Below are 20,252 nucleotides of genomic sequence, written 5' to 3'. Positions count from 1 at the left end.
CCGTCACCTTGACAACATAGTACAAACAAGAGAAATTATAAAAAAAACTGAATAATTTTATTACTTGTGATTATAACTGCAATATTTGTTCTTGTTCTTGAAAAATATATATAAAAAGGCATGAGAGGTGCTAGTACGTTAATACCAGCCCGCTTTTTAACCCTTATTGGTCACCTGTGTGTGCTGGTGACTTTGCTATGGGAGAGCCATCAGACAGTTCGGCACTGCACACCCCGTCTCCACAACAACTATATTCCGATATATCACAGCCGGTGAGTGTAGCAACCCACTGTCTCTTTACCTTTGTAGTCTAAAATGTGTCTTTGTTTTATTATATACACTAGTTCTAAATTTGGAGCAAATTTTCAGTCATGATTCTGCAGAAATATTTTACGTTTGTGTGTATATTGAAGGTCATATGAAGAGTCGGATCGGCTATATAGTCGAGTATCCTCGGATCAGGTTTGCGCGATTTGCCGCAAGTATGGCGGTATGTAGGTTATGAGGACGGCGCAGGCCTAGACGAAGACCTAGACTCATCACGGCGACCTAAGTGTAAACGATTTTGGTCAGATGATTTGTTCATACAAAACTAATTTTCTGATGGTATGCCATTTACTGGTCCCATGGCTTCTGGAAAACCATCTGGGCCTTTCTGGTACATTGTCACCCGGGTCCAAATGTAAAAAATAAATGTAGACAGAAAGTTATTGATTAATTCAAAGACTATATTCTGATTACTTTATTTTAAGTCACCTATCCTTGTTGTTGCAACAACAGAGGTAAGAATACAAGGCAGACAGAGCTAAATATATATTGAGAAATAGAAATAATATTTATTGAAATAAACATAATATGTGTACTTTTTCAAAAGTACACATATAGTAGTAAATAGATACATTTTTTATTCTACCATTTATTCGGAAGGCAGACTCAGCACAAAAAGTATGAGGAAGAAACTTGTGTGTTGCTCTTTTAAATAAATGTTGTTTAGAATTACATTTTTAAGGATTTTGTGTTGCTAAATAGCAAAGTTGACTAGTTAGGCGATTAACAAAAGAAAAGACAGAGTAATAAATATCAGATTTAAAATTGTATTTCATTAATTAATCTAATAATTAATATACTAATAAAATGTATTGTTTAAAACAAACCTACGTAAGTATATTTAGATTAGATTGATTACAGTTTGTACTGGTTAAATGCAGTTAACAATGTTTTGATTTGCACTATCGCTCCTCATGTGCATTTGTAGTATGTTTGTGTTTGTAGGGCTGCACCAATAAGAATTAGTTTAATCATAATTATTTATTCAGATAACAGAGATCCAATTTGTTACTAACAATTGTACTTAGGCTATGTTAGTAGACCTAAAACTACATATTATCATTTAAGGGCCCCCATAACAATTTGAGTCCAAAAATAAAGTATTGGGCTGTCAAATTTATCGCACAGCATTTTTAGAATGCTGTTACTGCTGCTAGACAGTCTGTGCAATAGAAAGGAGATCCGTTTGCGGCTGATGGTATACAGGTCATCAGTAGATGCTGCTGCAAACATTGTGGATGCACTACAGAAGTGCAGCAAACGCAACAACATTCTTTAAAAAACTTTCAATCATGACTTATTAAACATTCATTTATTAAATGTCCTAGTATTTTTTTATTGATTCATAGAAAAGTATTTACAGAAAAAGTATGTATGTGTTTGTATCAGTTGTACCTGCAATAACACAAGCTCTACTTAGCTTGGGACTAGATTTTGCTGTGTGAATTGTCTAGGGTACTTATTTTATTACATTATTTATTAAATAACTTAGTGATTTTACAGTACAAATGTGACCTGACATATTTTATTCATTTATTTAACTTTATTTCCCATAGTAGCTGGCCTGTGTAACTTAGTCGACTTGTCATTTGAAATCCATTGAGTAGTTTTTGCGTGAAAAAGTAACAAACATCCATGTATTCTCACAAACTGTGGTTGTGTATGTTCAAGGGACTAAACAGAGCATGTGTTATGGGTACTTAACATCTGACAAAAATACTTAAATACTTTTTTTTAAAACACATTTCACATACATAGAAGACACCGACAGACAAATACGGACAATCATTCTCATGAAAGTTTCTACCGTGCGATGATCGAAACCGCGACCGTCGTAAATAAGGCAGTGTGCTATACCGCTAGACCATCGAGGCCGTCAAATAAGCCAATAAGGTTCCAGTAAAAATGCGTTTTCAGCTATATGATGAGTGTAAGAGGGGGCGCGGTGCATGTGACTTGACACCACGCTGCAATAACGCTGCGATTATCGCGACTGACCCCAATTCGTATTACTATGTAATATTATGTTGTCTGTGGTATTACTAACCACAGAATAACCATCTCTACATGTACTGTTATAGAATGTATAATCGCCTGATAGTACTTCCCAGATCTTTATCACCTGTCCTCATTATCGCTCTGAATGAATTCTAAGATCTACAATGAATGCATAAGAGCAAATATCGTAGAGGACACTGACTTCTGAAACACCGGTATTTCTTAGACCTACCTCAGAAGTCAGGGACTCCATAAATTATTTGTATAAAATATGTGAAATAAAATAAAATAATTATTATATTATTACATATATGTATCACTATTATGTATTATATTGTAACGTAATTTACTTATTATATTCACTTTGGAAATGGATCCTTAGTCTATTCCTCCAGCCCGTGTCTCCATTAGCTGCATAGTATACTGGCAGAGTGCAGTAGTTTACCATAAAAAGGAATTTATCATCACTGCACGCTTATCCTGACTGTAAAGAGCATGATAGAAGTAGTACAGCATAATAGAATACTAGAGAAGTAATAACACAATCATTTCTCACACTGCTTCGGTGGTCTAGCGTGTTAGCACACCCAGACCAATACAAACAATCACACTTATGAATACAAATATTTGTACTTTGCGAGCAATCGACCCAGCGATTATCGGAAGGTAAATGGTAGACTATAGAGGCCGTCAATTCCAAGAGAGGATGAAGGCATTACATCTTGGTCTATCGAAATGGGGGTAAGGGCACACGAGGCAATAATTTTATTTTTATTTATTAATTTATTTCGGATATGTATCCATATTATGTTAGTAAATTACAATTTTATTCATTCCATTCATATATTTATGCCTATTTCCACGTCCAGAAGCAATGAGTCCGCAGTACAGCGATATCCAGTGTCTCTGGAGCGGACAATCCGACATTTGGTATGGTGTTTAGGGATCATACATATAATATCGTAATGTCTTTAGTGCTATTAATGCTGAGGCTACAGATACCACTTACCATAAGGTGGCCCGTTAGATTATTTGCCATTCCATTATATAAAAAAATAAAAAAGATTTCATTTGCATTAAAATTGGGATGAAAAACTAAAATGTACTTTATTTTCCTATATCTATTGATTAAAATACAATACGATGCGTATAGGTAATGTCGGACCCCGAGTTCAAGGTGTAATAGACAGTTACACAGAAGTGACTGTGTTAGGTACTCATTTATGCGTTATTGGGTGTTAAGTCGAGTCGAGTGTTTTGTTCACATATAATTTATAGTAAAATGGTGCGACAACATGACGAGAAAAAGGTTAATAATATGTTTGTTTGCATGTTCTTGTTTGTGTTTTTTGGGTAATTGTTTTGTTTGTGTATATTTTTTTATTCTTCATTGCTCCAGGTATATAGAGTAATGAGTATAAAATATGGTTTTTATGTTTTGAGAATTCTCATTACTAATTTTTTATCTGACTCTGCTGGCGTCTGACTTATATTTTCAAAATATAATTCAAGGACTTTCAATATTTTAAATTATAATTATTGACTTTCTCATTTATTTTAAAATAATAGAAATTCTCGAAAAAGGATAAATGATACGTGTACAAGTGCATGTGTGTAACATTAAACTTCACAAAATATACATAGTTTATGTGTTATATGAAGACTACCGCCTTACTTCCGATGATCCCGGGTTCGATTCCTCGCACTATACAAACGTACGTATTCATACGTGTTTGTAACGGTCTGGGTAGACCGATACAAACATGTAGGTATATGTTGTAATAGATGATAATGGAATGGTGCACCCATCTAAACTAACGGTATACCCAGCCTGGGCACCAGTGGAGAATGATGATATGAACATGAGGTTAGCTCAGTTAGTCGATTGTGACAAACTTGCAGTCTATGTGTTATTTTAATGTATAAGTTAATGTATATTATTGTAAAGTTTAATTAAAATTCAGTAGTTTTTGAGTCAATCAGTTCAGTTTCAGTCAACACAGACATCCATCCATCTGTCAATCCACACTTAATATTGGTATGATTATTCTGAAACGAAATCATGTCGATTCGGTCAGGCAGGAGTCTATGTTTGTGAATAAAATGTGGGATTGTCTAGTAACGGCATGTGCATGATTTCAGATTGGTTGCGGGCTTCGCAACTTCAATAGCTCTATTGCTGTTGGAGCTGGCCACATTCGTGCTTGGGCTAACCATGTTCTCGCCAACTGTCTCATTAATTTGTATCCTTTATTAACCTTAGTTATAATGTAGCTAGACTGTAGTGTATAGTGCACCGACCATATATATAAAGGGGGAGGTGTAAAAATGGATTATTGGGAGGACCAACTAGTACTCTAGAGACCGGATATAGAGTGTATTTATTGGTACAAATTAAGCGTTATACATATGGTTTCTGCACTATACACTAGAAGACTTTATACAAAGTTGTCTGCGTCGATATTGCTGTCTCACTTATTTCTGCTGCCAGTGTGCTTAGTAGCCTGTGTTACGGTTTGAAGTGTAAGATATGTAGTGTAATAATTACAGGGTGCTGACGTTTTAGTCTTAATGGTCGACGTGACGACTGCTGTCCATGTATATAGGCGACGATTGCCATTTACCAAGTAGCTGTTAGCTTCTTTGTATTTTTCAATTGGGGCGTGTATTAATTTAACGCAGCAGAAGACGAGCTTACCGCGGCCTTTTGCATTAATTTGTTTCTCAATTATTCAATCACTATCAGAGACTTTTTTGAGGGATGATAATGCAATGGTGCACTCGCCTGCGCCAAAGGTGTATGCTGGCGGGGCACCAGTGGAGGATGATAAGATGAGTATGAGGTCAGGTTTGTTAGCCTTCGTAGCAAATTCACCAGGAATTTGACATGATGGTTTCCAAGGGAGCGTGGAGACACTTGATATTGTACACCACTAGCAATGGGGTTTTTAATCCACATTACTAACAATCCCCTTTCCCGCCATTATCAATGAGTTAGAACTATTAATTAATACACAAGGTTTATTGGTGTAGACCAGAATTTGAAATCACTTGATTTCTATCAGGGTTACAAAAAAACAATACCACTCCACTGACGCTGTTCTAAATAATACATAGATTTTTACATTATTTACTAAGTTTTCCTTAAATCGTACTCAGCTATTGGCGCTCATGGTTCTGCGGCAATCGTACTTACGTACTTTGTACTTGATGGGTGGCTGTGTGACTGGTACTGGCCGATATTTGCCGTCTGCTCAGTCTTTCCTGCCCTTGCCGACTCTATTGTAGCTCTGTTCACCCTGTGCACAACCAAGTGGTGATCAGATAGTGATTAAGGACTTAAATAACTTTTGCTTGTGCTTATTGTCTAAATGGTGATTAAAAGTCTACTCTGTCTATTTGTAAGTTGTTCTGTCTTTATACGCTTTTGCATTCATGTAAGCTGGCTTTGTCTGTGTAATGTTTTTTTAAATTATTTGTAGATCATAAGGTCGTTAGCATAATTAATTGTAGTATGTCTGGTCATTAGAATGGTAATTATAATACCAAATTTGTGGGGTACCAGTTGGTAACAAAATATTAAACAAAAATGGCGTGAGTACAAGGCCGTTTAACCATTTCTGGGCGCTTAGGAATTGCAATTCTTGGGGAACAGGGGCTTTTCACAAATTGACATCTACAACAGTATTAATTAAAAATAGTAATAGTACAATTATTTTGAGGGTTATGGTACCCAAGATAGTTGCCTAGATTACTTAATAATTTCCTTAATCAGCCCCGTGCCGGATACCGAACCCCTAGCGGTGCATACAACTAAATTTGTATCCGTCAAGCAGGAGTTAGTTTTCAGCCGCTCCATAGGTCCTTCCGCGGTTTGGATTTAAAAAACACCATAAATAATTAAAAAAAATAACTTCTTTTATTTATTCCATCACCCGGGTTAATTTAGACCTGGTTAATTTATAACTAATTTTGCAAATGACTTTCTCTATTTGATTGCCGATATGAAAAGTATGTAAATGAAGGCATGTAAGCCTTCAATGATGATAATACAAATAAATTTAATCAGTTTCTCATTTAATATTAGTTAAGATACTTCTATTGATAAGAATAAGGCCTGTCTGTTTAAATATCTGTATTTATTATTAACAATGAATCATTACAAATTGTATATGAATGGTACATATAATAATGAAATACTTACGCATTAGTTAGATAAAATAAAAGTGTTTTCTATTGTAGAGAGGTTGACATCTGTGCAAACATTACGCATCGATATTAATCGCTGAAAAATAAAATATTTTAATATAAACTCCTGTTTAATTGTGTTTAGGTATAGAAGGCATTGACACTGGTTTTAACATAAGTGACCTGGTATGAAGATAAATAGATACAGATAAATTATTATTATAAAGTATATTCATGACAGTCGTGCAGTTCTCTTAGTCCTTAGTGGCAACGGATGAGTACTCTGTGCATCATGACTAGGGTCCTCATTGGACACTGCAATTTGAATAAACTCATGCCGAAATTGGCCTTTAGCTTAACAACAATCTGCAGATATTGAAGAGGAAACGCCACTACACATCCTATGTGGTTGTAGCCAGGCTACAACCACATAGGATGTGTAGAATATGTAATGTAAAATATTTAGTTTATGCATGAGTGCATGCATAAACTAAATATTTTAGAAAGTATACACTCTATCTTGAACAGATAAAAACCATCGCTTCTAAGAATATCCTTCAATTCTTGTTCCTAACGGGTCTAGGTAGTGAATTTTGAAAAAGGGCGATCACAATAGATGCAGGCCGCTGTGTTACAGGTCTTAGCACCTGACAGTAGCGCAATACCGCCTAATAAAAATCTGTATGGCTAAGAGAATAATGAGGTGACACTGCAAAGAGTAAACTACTCTATGTAAAATTATGATAGCTAAGTATACCTGTTGTAGTTGGGTTCTTTTGAGTTGAGATAGGCCAAATAAATAATATGCACGTCTTATAAATATGTCAATATTTTAGTATTAGACACCAAACAAATACCAATATACCTCCTTGGGTACCAGTTCATTGGAGGTCGTATATACTCGCAATAATAACGTTCTTAGCAGTGCCGTCTTAAACATTCCACGCCTGTACTTTTGTAAAAAGAAACGCAATCTATATATTTAACCTTATAATTATTTAATTTCTCATAATTGTAATTTACAAAAAAATACACAAACGAAAATCAACACACTAGTATATTAATATTAGTATATCATATTTTTATGCATTTGATGTAGCGAACTTTGCAATAACCTGATTTCTAGCTCTCGGCACCTCCTAGGAACCCGGGTGCCGCTGCATCTCTTGTACCCTTGAATAATGACAGCTTTGGTTCTTAGGTTCTCTTTGTCTTTTTCAGGTAGCCAATGAACACCAGCAGCTGACACAGTCGAACGAGTATAAAGGTGGATGGTCGTTTTACTTGGTGCTGGCCGGGGTGGCTACCACTCTGGGCTTGTCGCTGCCGGTTGGGTACAACATCGGAGTTGTTAATACCCCTGCTGAGGTAATATATCTCAGATATATTTATTGTAAAAAGAGTTCCTTGACTGTCTGAAAGTTTTTATTTGATGTGAAATATAACCTTTCTAAAGCTATAATATTGATGTTAGATAATACATATATCTAAAAATAAAGAAATACTATTGTATTACATGAATTTTTATATATCGATTACCAATTTTGAAGGATTTTTATATATATACTCTATAGCTTTGAGAATACGTTCTTATCTATTTTTTATAACCCTAAATGATAAGGGTAGTCCACCCCAAAAATATTTTTTTTAAATATATTTTTAATTTTTTTTTTGAATCGGTATTAAAAATTCATACAACCCTAAATTTTCACCATTCTACCATCAACCCCTATTTATTAATAGCGACATTAATTTGTATGGATTTGACTATTATTTTCATATTTATATACAACGTTTGCCAGGACAGTTAATACTGATTATATAAAGGAAACTGATGTTTCGTTATATTGTTGATAAATAGTGTAATTTATGCTGTTTAATGAATTTGTGATGCAATAGTGGTGGCGTGATAGGTGACCTTGACATTGATAGCGTATTCGCGCACGCTACTGAAAACAACAACTAATGTATAGGAATTGACCTAAAATAACAACAATGTTATTTTTACCCTACTGTCTAAAAAAGGAGGGTAATGTTTTTTTGCACTTGTATGTTGTGCCTACACTATTACGCCAACCCCAATTAAATGGGATAAGTAAGAAGCAGATGATGATGATGTAGTGCCTACACTTATAATATTTTTGGCAACACTCGAGACCCTTCCGTTACTACCTTTCCAGGTAACATAGATTTAAGTTCAGTGTAAAGTCAGTCCACGTTACGACTCCGCATCAAATGTACGCGTTACTAAGAAACCATGTAGCACCCTATCTTATAAACTAACTAATGTACAATAAATAGTACAATTATTTCACCTGCATACTCACTACCTAGAAACAAATAAATGATGTAGCGACGCCTCATCACATCATACACAATAGCACAATGGTAAGTGATACCACCGCGCGATAATGTTCTTGACCTAAACAGCAAAAGCACGACGAGGTGTAATACATTTTTTATTAATAGTGTTTATACACATTGTCCCAGTAATTAAGTTATAGCCATAAAATTTCTTTTAAAAATCGATATTCTTAGCAAGATATAATTCTTATAGAAATTGTAAACATATTAATTTTGCTTACAATTATTTACTAGATCATTAAGTTTCATATTTATTGTTTTTAGGACATATGACTGAAAATATAAACAAATAGTATATAATATTTGTCGTATTTGGGAGATATCAAATATAAACAAATAGTATATAGTCAGTTTGATTAGACTATTTCTTAATTAGAGCTGTCCTATAATATTTATTGGTTTCTATTTTTTCAGGTTATAAAGAAGTTCTGCAACGAGAGCTTCATAAGCCGGTACGATGTGTATCTGGACGAGAAGTGGATGAACGTCCTCTGGTCTTCCGTGGTCTCAATATTCATAGTGGGAGGATGCACCGGTTCTATCCTTGGTGCTGTACTCGCCGACAAGTTAGGCAGGTATGGGATAATACTGTAATGTGTCGTTGGAGAAACTATAATTTATAGAAGGAACAGTGATTATAAAAAAAACTTTTTAATAAATTTTTGTGACATGTTTACTTTGGTGACATAATGAAGTACCCCGATATATAGGAGTCCTTAAATCCAGGCCGATGGCTGGCACGACAATTGTTTAATGTTTAAATTTTTATATTTTTTTAGTTAACCATTGTTTTGTATATAGTCTTGCCTCCTATGATCGCCATACTTTGTTTCTCTTATATTTTTATATTATCAATAATCGTATATATATGTATTTTCTTTATTTATATAGTTCTATTTTTCTTTTTATGTTTGTTTGCCACCATTGTACTATAAAGAGTCTGGTGATAAGATCTTTTGTTTTTATTATTTGATAAGAGAAATAATTTGTTGTAGGAAGAAAGCAACGATTGTGACCAGCGTGTTATTCTTATTCGGTGCCTTAGCTTTCATGGTATGCCGTGCTGCGAACTCTGTAGAATTACTCATCCTGGGGAGGTTACTGGTTGGTCTGTCGGGTGGTGAGTTAATAATGAGACCTGGACATATACAGCACAAATAAAAACGGTTTTGCTTGTACTTTTTAATAATAGTTCGATTGGTGCAATGATCAGCTGTCCGAAATTAGGAAAACTTATACTAATGTGTGGAAATGAAAACTTATATTATGTCAAAATAAGAAGAAACACAACAGCGAACTAGTTATTAGCGCTGCTTACAATATATATTTTTATAAATTAACAAAAATTTAGTTATTAAAATATTATAATAATAATAATATACCTGAACAATTCACACAGCACCATCTAGTCTCAAAATAAGCAGAGCTTGTGTTATGGGTACTAGACAACTGATAGATATACTTAGAATAATATACATAGAAAGTATCCATACCAATACAATTATACTCGCGAATATAAATGTTTGTACCGTGCGAGGAATCAAACCCGCCACCATCGGAGGTAAACCGCTGTGCTAAACCACTAGACTACCGAGGCCGTCTATAACATGAATTTACCTATAGATGTTCAGCTTTATTAATAATATAGAATACAACGTGATACCCGTGATTTCGCTCATGTGTGTTAATTTCTGAGAAATACGTTGACATGCATCCTTATCCAGAAAATAAACTGTTGTCTCACTATATAAACTGAAATTTAATATACGAAGCAAGGTGCTTGGTGATGAAAAATGAAACTTAAAGCTTAAAATATAAAACAGATAATATATTTTTACAGGTCTAACAACAAGCTTAGTGCCAATGTACTTAACAGAACTGTCCCCACTGAGCCTCACCGGCGCAATGGGTGTCGCTTGTCCCATGGGCGTCAATGTCGGGGTACTAGTGGGACAAGTTATGGGACTTAAGTTCCTATTAGGTATGTTGTTTAAAATAAAATAAATTTTTTAATTTAAGTCATGTTTACTATCGAATAAATGGACTTAATCTACAATTTCACTTATGATAGTATTCTAAATGTATATATATATGTATATAGTATATAGATTACCTAAACTTCAAACTTGTGACGGCGTGGTGCTTCCTCTAATATGGTTGAGTGCAATGATGGGTTGCTCATCCGTCATATTCGTGAACGGGTGCTGCTTGGGGGACTGGTGTGTTCGGGTTTCATGTGTCGGTTTTTGATCAAAATCTATAACATTCTCCACTTTTAAATTTGAATTTAGAAATGAATCTGTATTATTGTAAACAATATTTGAAAAGAATACGAGCTGAGTTACTTGTCAGTTTTTCTCAGCTCGAAAGCACTCCGAACTGACGGTAGATTTGACATATCATTTGAATCTGTAATAGACCAATATAATAATAATATCTCAGCACAATTCACACAGATCTAGACCCAAGTTAAGCTAGCTAAAGCTTGTGTTATGAGTACTAGATAACTGATACATATACATAGATATTTTTTTTTCGTAAATACATACATATTATACATAGAAAACACCCAGACCGATACAAACAATCATACTCATGAATACAATGTTTGTGCCGTGCGAGGAATCGAACACGCGACCATCGGAAGTAAGGTGTACTAGACCGCTAGACCACCGAGTTCGTCGATATATCTATATGAATAAAGATATTTTGATTTTGGGATATATATTATATATAGTAAGCATTTGAACTATTTAAATTATACAAATGAAGATTATTTGATATAATTTTGAGATCTATCTAACAAAACGAACATTTTCAACACTTATATTGTGCAACTAAAAAAGAATTGTAATACTACACTAAAATGAAATAATAATGTCCCTATTATTCTTACTGTAAAATGTAATGTGCTGTTTTGTTTGAATGCAATAAATTTATTTGATTTGATTTGATATAAGGTTTTCGCTGACGAACAAAATAGCTTATAAATCCCCTATTTATTACCAGATTAAAATTATTGTTTTTGAGACAGTTTGACTGTCCTCTACATAATTTTGTGTTCTGTTTTTTGCAGGTGGTCCTGACGATTGGCCTTATCTTCTGTCCGTCTACGCGCTGCTAGTCATTTTATGTTTACCTATACTATTTATATTGCCTGAAAGTCCAAAATATCTCTTTGTAGTTAGGAAGAATGAAAATAGAGCTATAGAGGGTGAGTGTTACCTTTACATAGTATAAAATAAAGTAACTTCCGCTGTCTGTTCGATTAGATCTTTTAAAGTACTCAATAGATTTTAATAAAGTTTTCAGCTATCTAACAGTGATTTAAGAGGGAGGTTTATATGTTTAACTAGCTGTTCCCGCGACTTCGTCCGCGTGGATTTTTTTTTTTTAATTTCAGTTGTCTAGTAACACAAGCTCTGCTTAACTTGGGACTAGATGGCTCTGTGTAATATATTTCTATTTCTATTGCTAACGGTATTCGCTGGCGGGGCATCAGTGGAGGATGGTAAGATTAGGATGAGGTCAGGTCTGTTAGCCTATAATGGCAAATTCACCAGAAATTATATCTCGATGGTGTTCAGAGGGAACCGCGTGGAGGTTGACCTGACAGTATTTTGTAATGAGGTTATTAATATACATTACTAACGATCCCATTCTCCCACAAGACAATATCATAATTTTACTAGCTGACCCGGGAAACGTTGTTTTGCCATATAAATTAATATCTCTATTAAAAAATAGAAGTTATAGAAGGGTGAAAATTTAGGGTGGTATGTATTATTATTAATAATTCTGTATATGTTATATGTCTTTAAGGTATTTGTAATCTGGGCTAATATTGTTATATAAATAATATTAAGTTGCCTGATGCAAAAAAATAAATAGAATAGAATAGAAAATCATTTATTCAAATAAACTTAATTTAAGCATTTTTGAATAGTCATAATAATTTGTTTTTTATCTAGCACTAAAAAAAATAATTCCCTCCGCACTCTGTTTCTTTGTTGTATATATATTCATATATATACTATTATTCATTAATTCAACCCCGCTTCGTAGGCATATACGACGTTACAAGTGTCAGCGATGCGCGGGTCTTGCCTCTGGTGGCGCAAGCGTTACGCTTACCATCAGGCGGGCCATATGCCATCGTCGTATAAATCAGGAACTTCGACAGTCACCGACTGTGGATTTTATTTTTGACCATTTATGACCGCCATTGTAATTTTATAGGTAGGTATTGTTATGCAGCACTTCCGTAATTATTGCACTCAGTTTGTAAAAATACGTAAGAATTGCTTGCGTTAAATATTTATAATCGTGCTCAATATAGACACATGAAAATATTGGATTTTGTTGACAGAGAATACTTAATATCAAGCAGATTAAGGTAAAAAATCTCTTGAAAAAGGGATTATTTTTCTAAAGAATTATATTGTATCTTAATACTGTAGTATGGTATTTTTGTTTCAATTCAAAATCAATTAAAAATATCTTTATACATGTAAGTCTATTACAGACTTTTATGATATGTCAAATCAACCGTCAGTTCGGAATGATTTCGAGCCAAGAAGAACTAATAATAAACTGAGCTCTTTTCAATTACGCTTGTACAAAAATATAAATTCAATTAGACAGAATATAACCTACTAGTACATAAAATACTATTGCAATTCATTTAATCAGTAGCCGTATAATCAGACCAGTTCCATTTAATTAAATTAAATTTCTTTGTAAATCTTAATTCAGAATTGAGTCGAGTTCGCGGGGTGTCGGCCAGTATCCTCAATGAGGAGGTGGAGAGTCTGCGTGAAGAGGCACGCTTGGCGCTGACTGCGGCCGGCGACGGTGACCGCTGGAGCATGCTACGACTGGCCACCGACCAGCGGCTGCGGCTGCCCTTACTCCTCGCCTGCTCCATGCAAGCCGGACAGCAGACCAGTGGGATTAATGCTGTTAGTATAATTTTATTGCTGCCTTTATAAGCCCTAATCGGCTTTCACACAGCAAATAATTTGTATGTGAAATTAAATAGAATCTGCCTTTATACGACACATTCTTTCACGCGCGATCTGGAGCGTGCACAATTTAGTGCTGGTAAGCCAGCGCGCGCAATCGTGTGTGATTGAATATTACTATTTCTTGTATTTTTCGCTTCAAATAAGTTTTAATATTTTATTTTATATTCCACAGACACATTTTTTCAAAAATAAGTTTTTATCTATAACTCTATAATTATGTGTTTACTCTATAGTCAGATGCCCGCATTATTCAGTGATAGGTAATTATTACAAGAAGGCGCTAAAGCGCACGATTGTAATAATTAGACACGGGAATGCGTGAGTTGGTGGCGCGCGCGGTCTTTCTCCTTCTGTCATGTATTTGACACAAGTTTAGTTTTTGACAATGGAACCTTAAATAATTCTAATTAATTATGGTTGAATTTCGACCATTTGGTGATTACTGGTTTATTTAAATTATAAAAGATTGTTGTTTTCTTTTACCAACAGGTGTTCTATTATTCTCAAACGATCTTCCAACAAGCGGGCCTGTCGAAAGAAAACGCTCAGTACGCGACGATCGGGTGCGGCGCCATCAACGTGTGCACCGCGGTCCTGATGCTGTACCTGCTACCGAGGTGCGGCCGACGCCCGTTACTGCTCGGATCCATACTTAGCGCGGCCGTCATACTCGCTGTACTCGGCGTCACTATGATATACATTGTGAGTCGGTCCAATTCAATATCGTATATGATTATTTATTTATTTCAGGCTACTAATGTTCCATAAATATTTTATAGACTAACATACATATAAATTAATATTATAATACTGATATAAAATAGTCTCTGTGGTCACGACAATGACGACGGTAATCTGTCACGTTAGCACCGATACCTCTTTCGCTCAGTAGCCCTACAGAATGGTGGGGATCCGGGCCACAAACGCTTTGTGATACAACTCTAGCAGAGTCACCAATGTCAGGTTACTCCATCAGGTGGTCCGTATATAGTCAACATTGTCTTGCGCCTTGGTGGCATGTTATATTTGCTACTATTATGTTACTGCTCGGATCTATACTCAGCGGCCGTCATACTCGCTGTACTTGGCGTCACTATTATATACATTGTGAGTGGGTCCAGATCAATATTATATATGATTATTACTACTACTTTGTTACTACTCAGCTCGATACTCAGCACGGCCGTTTATACATGAAGTTATCACACATAAAAGAAACACCGATTTTAAACAAAAAAAAAACCATGGGGTCGTGACTGGTGTATTAACTGTAATATATTCTAGAAATGGCGGTCGGCTTTAGTATTGGCGAATTTATCACGATGGACTTACTAACCTGAGCTCATGCTTGTTAGCCGTCACTGGTGTCAGCCAATTCATACTAGAGGCCGTCCATTGATGTTGACTTTTCTTAAATAAATTTCGATTGTACCTTAAACACTAAAAGCATCACGTGATTAATGAACGGCCCCTTATCGCAGGCGTCCGCAACATTTGCTTGAATGAAATAAATAAGAAACTTACCTTTCTTATTTGCAGGATGCGCTGTCTTGGATGCCTTACATCTGCATGGTAGCTGTGCTGTCCTACGTTCTAGTGTATGGATTCGGTCTCGGTCCAATACCGTATTTTATAGCTTCAGGTATTATATTTCGTCATTGTTAGTTTTATTAACATGTAAAATTATCGTGTCAGAATACTCGATTTTTATTAAATTTGTGAGCATATCTAAGAATCGGTCAACATCTATTTTTCATACCTCTCATCGATAAGGGTGATCCACCCCAAAGTTATTTTATTTTATTGTCTTTTTATTTAGTTTTAAAAAACGTATAACGCTAAATTTTCATCCTGCTACCATCGACCTCTACTTTTAAATAGCGATATTAAATAATTGTGCAAAACAACGTTTGTGGGAACGACTAGTAAAATTTGTGTCATAGTATTTGTAACAAACCTCCGAAAGGGCTCGACAGATTCTTATGCAATTTTGTGTATGCATTCAGCAGCTTTAAGAATAGGATGTAAAGTATTTATCATACCCCTAAGTGATAAAGGTAGTCCACCCTTTTTTATTTTTTGGTTAAATGTGTTTTATTTTAATTTATTTAAATTTAATAAATTTTAAAGTATAATATGATTCTATGTAATCAACAGAGATCTTCGAAGTGGGCCCCCGTCCGGCCGGCATGGCGTGGGGCTCACTGGCCAACTGGGGCGGCAACTTCTTGGTGGGGATGTCGTTCCCCAGCATGCGGGAGGCCATTGGACCCTACTCGTTCATCGTGTTCTCCACTATCACCGCTGCACTCTACGTCTTCCAGAAGTTAGTAATCATTTAAACATTAACGCCTTTACACGACGCATTCTTTCATGCGCGATCAGCAGCGCGCGCAATCGTGAGGGATTGAATTGAACTACTTTTTTGTCAGGCAATCACGCTCGAAAGTGATTTCGCGCGTGATTGCGTATATACACATCGAATCATATTATTAATGTAATTTCAAGTAATTTTTAAGTGAGAGAAAGGTAAATAACCTTAATTTACTATAAAAAGATTCATGTTAGGACACGATTAACTATATTGATACTTATTTTTCTTTGTTCCCCAGACTATATTTCCCGGAAACTAGAGGCAAAACACCGAGTCAAGTTTCGCAACTGTGCAGTCGCGGCTTCAAATCGCGTTCGACCAATACACGTGGTGTCAGTGTATGACAGCGTCGGGGCCGTTCGGCCGCTGAGTATAGACGGGTAGGACACTGGCGAATTTATCTATTTGTAGAAAAATAATAAGTAATATTGCATTATAAAGCCTTGCAATGCCAACTCTACGTATTCGGACAAATATTTCAGATTAGGACGCATAATAAATATTGCTATCGGCATTGCTTTAGACCAGAACTTGTTATTTATGTGTTCTGTCTCTTTCTTCCTAACTTAATTGTTAATTTGAATGAAACGGATAAGTGATTACTACAAAAATATATTTCTGGTTAGATATGTGAAAATCAATGCCAAATACTTTAAAAGACAATTTAAAATTTTATTTATTAGAAGTTATAGCAATATATATGTTTTGTCTCATGCATTTCAGATATGAAAGATAGAGACGTATTTAAAGGTGTTAATAAGTCTGTCAAATTGATTTCTTATTTTACATGATTTTGTTCGTAAATCTATAAGTTATTGACTACACAACACCAAGTGATATTATAATGTAGTACCACAAGTATGTTTATAGAAACTGTCCCATAAAATTCTTTAAGCCAGAGATATGACGCAGGGAAGCACGGTATGAGTTAGAATAAGACAGCAATGTTGTCTCTTATTTTGACGAAAACGAATCTACTCATAATAATAGTCCTGAACAATTAACAGTGATCTAGTTCCAAGCAAAGCGGAGCTTTTGTTGTGGGTACTAGATAATTGATACACATACATAAATACATTTTGTTTAATAAATATACAATATACATAGAAAACACCTAGACTGATACAATTAATGGTATGCTAAACCGCTATACAATCGACAGTTGCCGTATAATGATCGATTTATTATAAATAGATTCGTAAAATAGATTTTTTCACGATATCACTAACAGAAATAAGACAGTTTCTTGTAATTATCTTGTTTTTTGAAATATCTGCTATATTAAGAAATATTTTTGAACAGAGTAAATTATATCTATATATTTATATTTATAACTAATATTTATAGTCATAATAATATTTTTTTAATTGACATAGATAAATATTTATATATAATTGTGATGTCAAATATGCTACACATTTCTCAAATTGAACAAATTAGTTATTAAGTTAAAGAATAATATATTTGTATATTTAATTTAATGATTATAAGAGAGAAGCTTAAAACTGAAAGGTATTATTTGATGCTGCCTTCTACCCGCGACTCTGTCTGCTCTTTTGACATCTAAGATAGCGTATGTCCGTCCTCATGATACTATCCTTACGTCAATTAACATCCATTAATTATTTTAGTCGTCAAAATGGCAGACAGACAGCCGTACATTCGGTTTTATAATACTAATATGTGATGGAAAACATAGCTAAGTGCAAGCGAGATGCAAGACATCTCTTAAATTAAACGAGATGGAATATAATGCGAAAAGTCATTGGCTAATGATTGGTTTTGAGCTTCTTGTTAAATATTTAGCGTCTAATGTTATGCTCAAATTTAATATAATGTGCACAATTAAATAACTCCAATTAGGTAGAAATAGATATTTATAAAAAGACGTTGATGGAAAAATGTAGAAAAACAGGTTACAATACCAAATAGTAGGGCGCGGTCGCTGGTTCAGAGATATGCAATTTCGCTGACATCCAAGGTTTATTACCTCCAATATATTATATATTGGGGTCGCACTCCTGGAGATCTCCTCTAAACGGATGTTGCACAGTTCACAAAGATGTATAGCTCAAATATACAGTTTCTTCTGTTTTGAAGTGACTAGATGCACAATTGCGCTCGCAGTGACGCGACAGAAGCGCTACTTTACGGGTACATTGCCTGTAATATTACAAATATACAAACCTTGGCTGCAAATGTAACCCACTTGCGAAATAACAACATAATAAAATTGTTAATAAATGTTATAAATGGCATAACCAAACATGATTTCTATGTAGCACAAAGAAACTGTAAAAGTAGTTATTAACAAAGTACGACGAAAACTATGGTAATGACGTCATTACTACAGTAGTGTAGTCTTTACCAACTGTATGCAGTTGTATGCAATTTGTAATTTGAGTCATTGTTATATAAGAAATAAGGGGATGTTTTTATCATTCAATATAGTAAGACCCCGCTTAACACAGGGGATACGTTCCAGTAAGTTCCATCGAAACAGCGTTAAACGGGGCTGGCTATCTTTCTTTCTTTTCTTCGGTATCAATATTTTTGTTTTCTTCTTGCTCACTTAATTCCTTAAGCTCGCTATTACAGACAGACCAGCTGCTGTCTTGAACTATTTCCTTGCCATTTTTCCATTATGTTCCGAATCCCCGGGTTCAAATAAAGAAGCGCTAAATCGAAACAGCGTTAAGCGCGTCTTTCTGTACATCAGCAAATCTTGCTGGTGTAGTGGCATATACTATATACTGCTTCCCATTCCAAAAGATTTATATAACGATGACTTAGTGTTTCTAATTAACAACTTCGTAATATATCCTACTATTGTCAGCTTAAAGCACATTGTGGAGAAAAGTTAAAATTTATGTTTTAATTAATAAATTTAATTGCTTTTGCAGATTCTAGAATAGTTTTTGTTGACTTTACCATGACAACTATTTTTTTAAATATAAATACAAATTAAATATAAGGTAGTTAAATTGTTATTATAATAATTTAATATAATTTTGTTACAAACTAATTAATTTAATTATATTTAAATATACATATATATAATATTTAAGTAATATCATAAGTTTTAGCCAACCAGTTTTATTTAATCAACAATATAATATATTTAATCACTATGAAATATAGAATAACCTAGCTTATTTCACAAAGATATATTTTATTTCATTTTCCGTAATATTTTTTTATGACTTTTTTTTAATTTTTTTTGTGAAATTTCATCATTCATCAACTGAAAGTATGCTACTGCCGCTGAGTTTGTGACTGAGCTAATTAAAAAGCAAAAAGTAATAAGTTTACACTTGAATATGTTGTTATAGGACATTTTTACACGGCCATGAAAGAGTAGGTTAATAATAAGGTCTGTCCTATTTTTAATATATTACATAGACAATGACAATGTTAGGACACTTGATACAGCGCGATGAATTTATGAAAATTATACGAAGGCGTTTTGCCTCGGTCTTCCCCTTTCCCCCTACATGATGCAAATTAAAAACAAAATTGTAGTCGTGTTGTATGAACATTTAAAGAGCATGATGGAAGTTCGTGGAAAGTGGCAATAGCATCATTGACAAGAGCCTGGGAATAAAATGATTAATTAAAATAGCAATTACTGTAATTATCTGTGACAGCATAGTGTTTGGATCTTCAATTTCCATACGTTGTGATAAACATCCGTCGCTCAATTAAGATAAGCTTTTAGATGGGTGTCCATTATTTTGTTTTTAAATAATACTGTATTATTTCTCAAATGTATGAGTTGGTGTGCGCGGAAATCATGTGTGCTAATAAATAAATGATTGCCGAAAATGCTTTGTTTTAATTGTATCACTTAATAATTATTTACCATTGTGGAAGGATGTTGAAGTGGATTTTAGATGGAGAACTGAACCTAATATAACACATTATGTTGTGCTTTTAAAGTATTCATAAAAAAAATGTTATACTGATACTCAATG

General features: G+C 34.4%; 1 protein-coding gene across 1 annotated transcript; it reads left to right on the top strand.

Moving 5' to 3' along the window:
* The first annotated feature begins 6 nt into the window (after window positions 1–6).
* Window positions 7–17,165, top strand: LOC131841000 (solute carrier family 2, facilitated glucose transporter member 1-like). Its single transcript, XM_059189230.1, has 11 exons — window positions 7–272; window positions 7,735–7,881; window positions 9,292–9,452; window positions 9,873–9,997; window positions 10,718–10,858; window positions 11,954–12,091; window positions 13,633–13,838; window positions 14,394–14,606; window positions 15,444–15,546; window positions 16,062–16,230; window positions 16,517–17,165. Exons 1-11 carry the CDS (start codon window positions 198–200, stop codon window positions 16,620–16,622), a joined length of 1,584 nt encoding a protein of 527 aa, XP_059045213.1. The 5' UTR covers window positions 7–197; the 3' UTR covers window positions 16,623–17,165.
* Window positions 17,166–20,252: the final 3,087 nt, after the last annotated feature.

The sequence above is a fragment of the Achroia grisella genome, unplaced genomic scaffold, assembly GCF_030625045.1.
Source record: "Achroia grisella isolate CSIRO2021 unplaced genomic scaffold, CSIRO_AGI_Agris_v1 utg157, whole genome shotgun sequence".
NCBI classification, from domain to species: Eukaryota; Metazoa; Arthropoda; class Insecta; order Lepidoptera; family Pyralidae; genus Achroia; species Achroia grisella.
Note: the sequence above shows the minus strand (reverse complement) of the source record. Positions and strands in the feature narration are given on the sequence as shown.

What these genes read in the sequence shown, in the direction of transcription:
- LOC131841000 (XM_059189230.1), top strand. Translation starts at nt 198, where the DNA reads ATGGGAGAGCCATCAGACAGTTCGGCACTGCACACCCCGTCTCCACAA. An exon ending in CTCGCCGACAAGTTAGGCAG is followed by an intron (nt 9,453 to 9,872) that starts GTATGGGATAAT and finishes AATTTGTTGTAG; the next exon opens with GAAGAAAGCAACGATTGTGA. An exon ending in GCACTCTACGTCTTCCAGAA is followed by an intron (nt 16,231 to 16,516) that starts GTTAGTAATCAT and finishes TTTGTTCCCCAG; the next exon opens with ACTATATTTCCCGGAAACTA.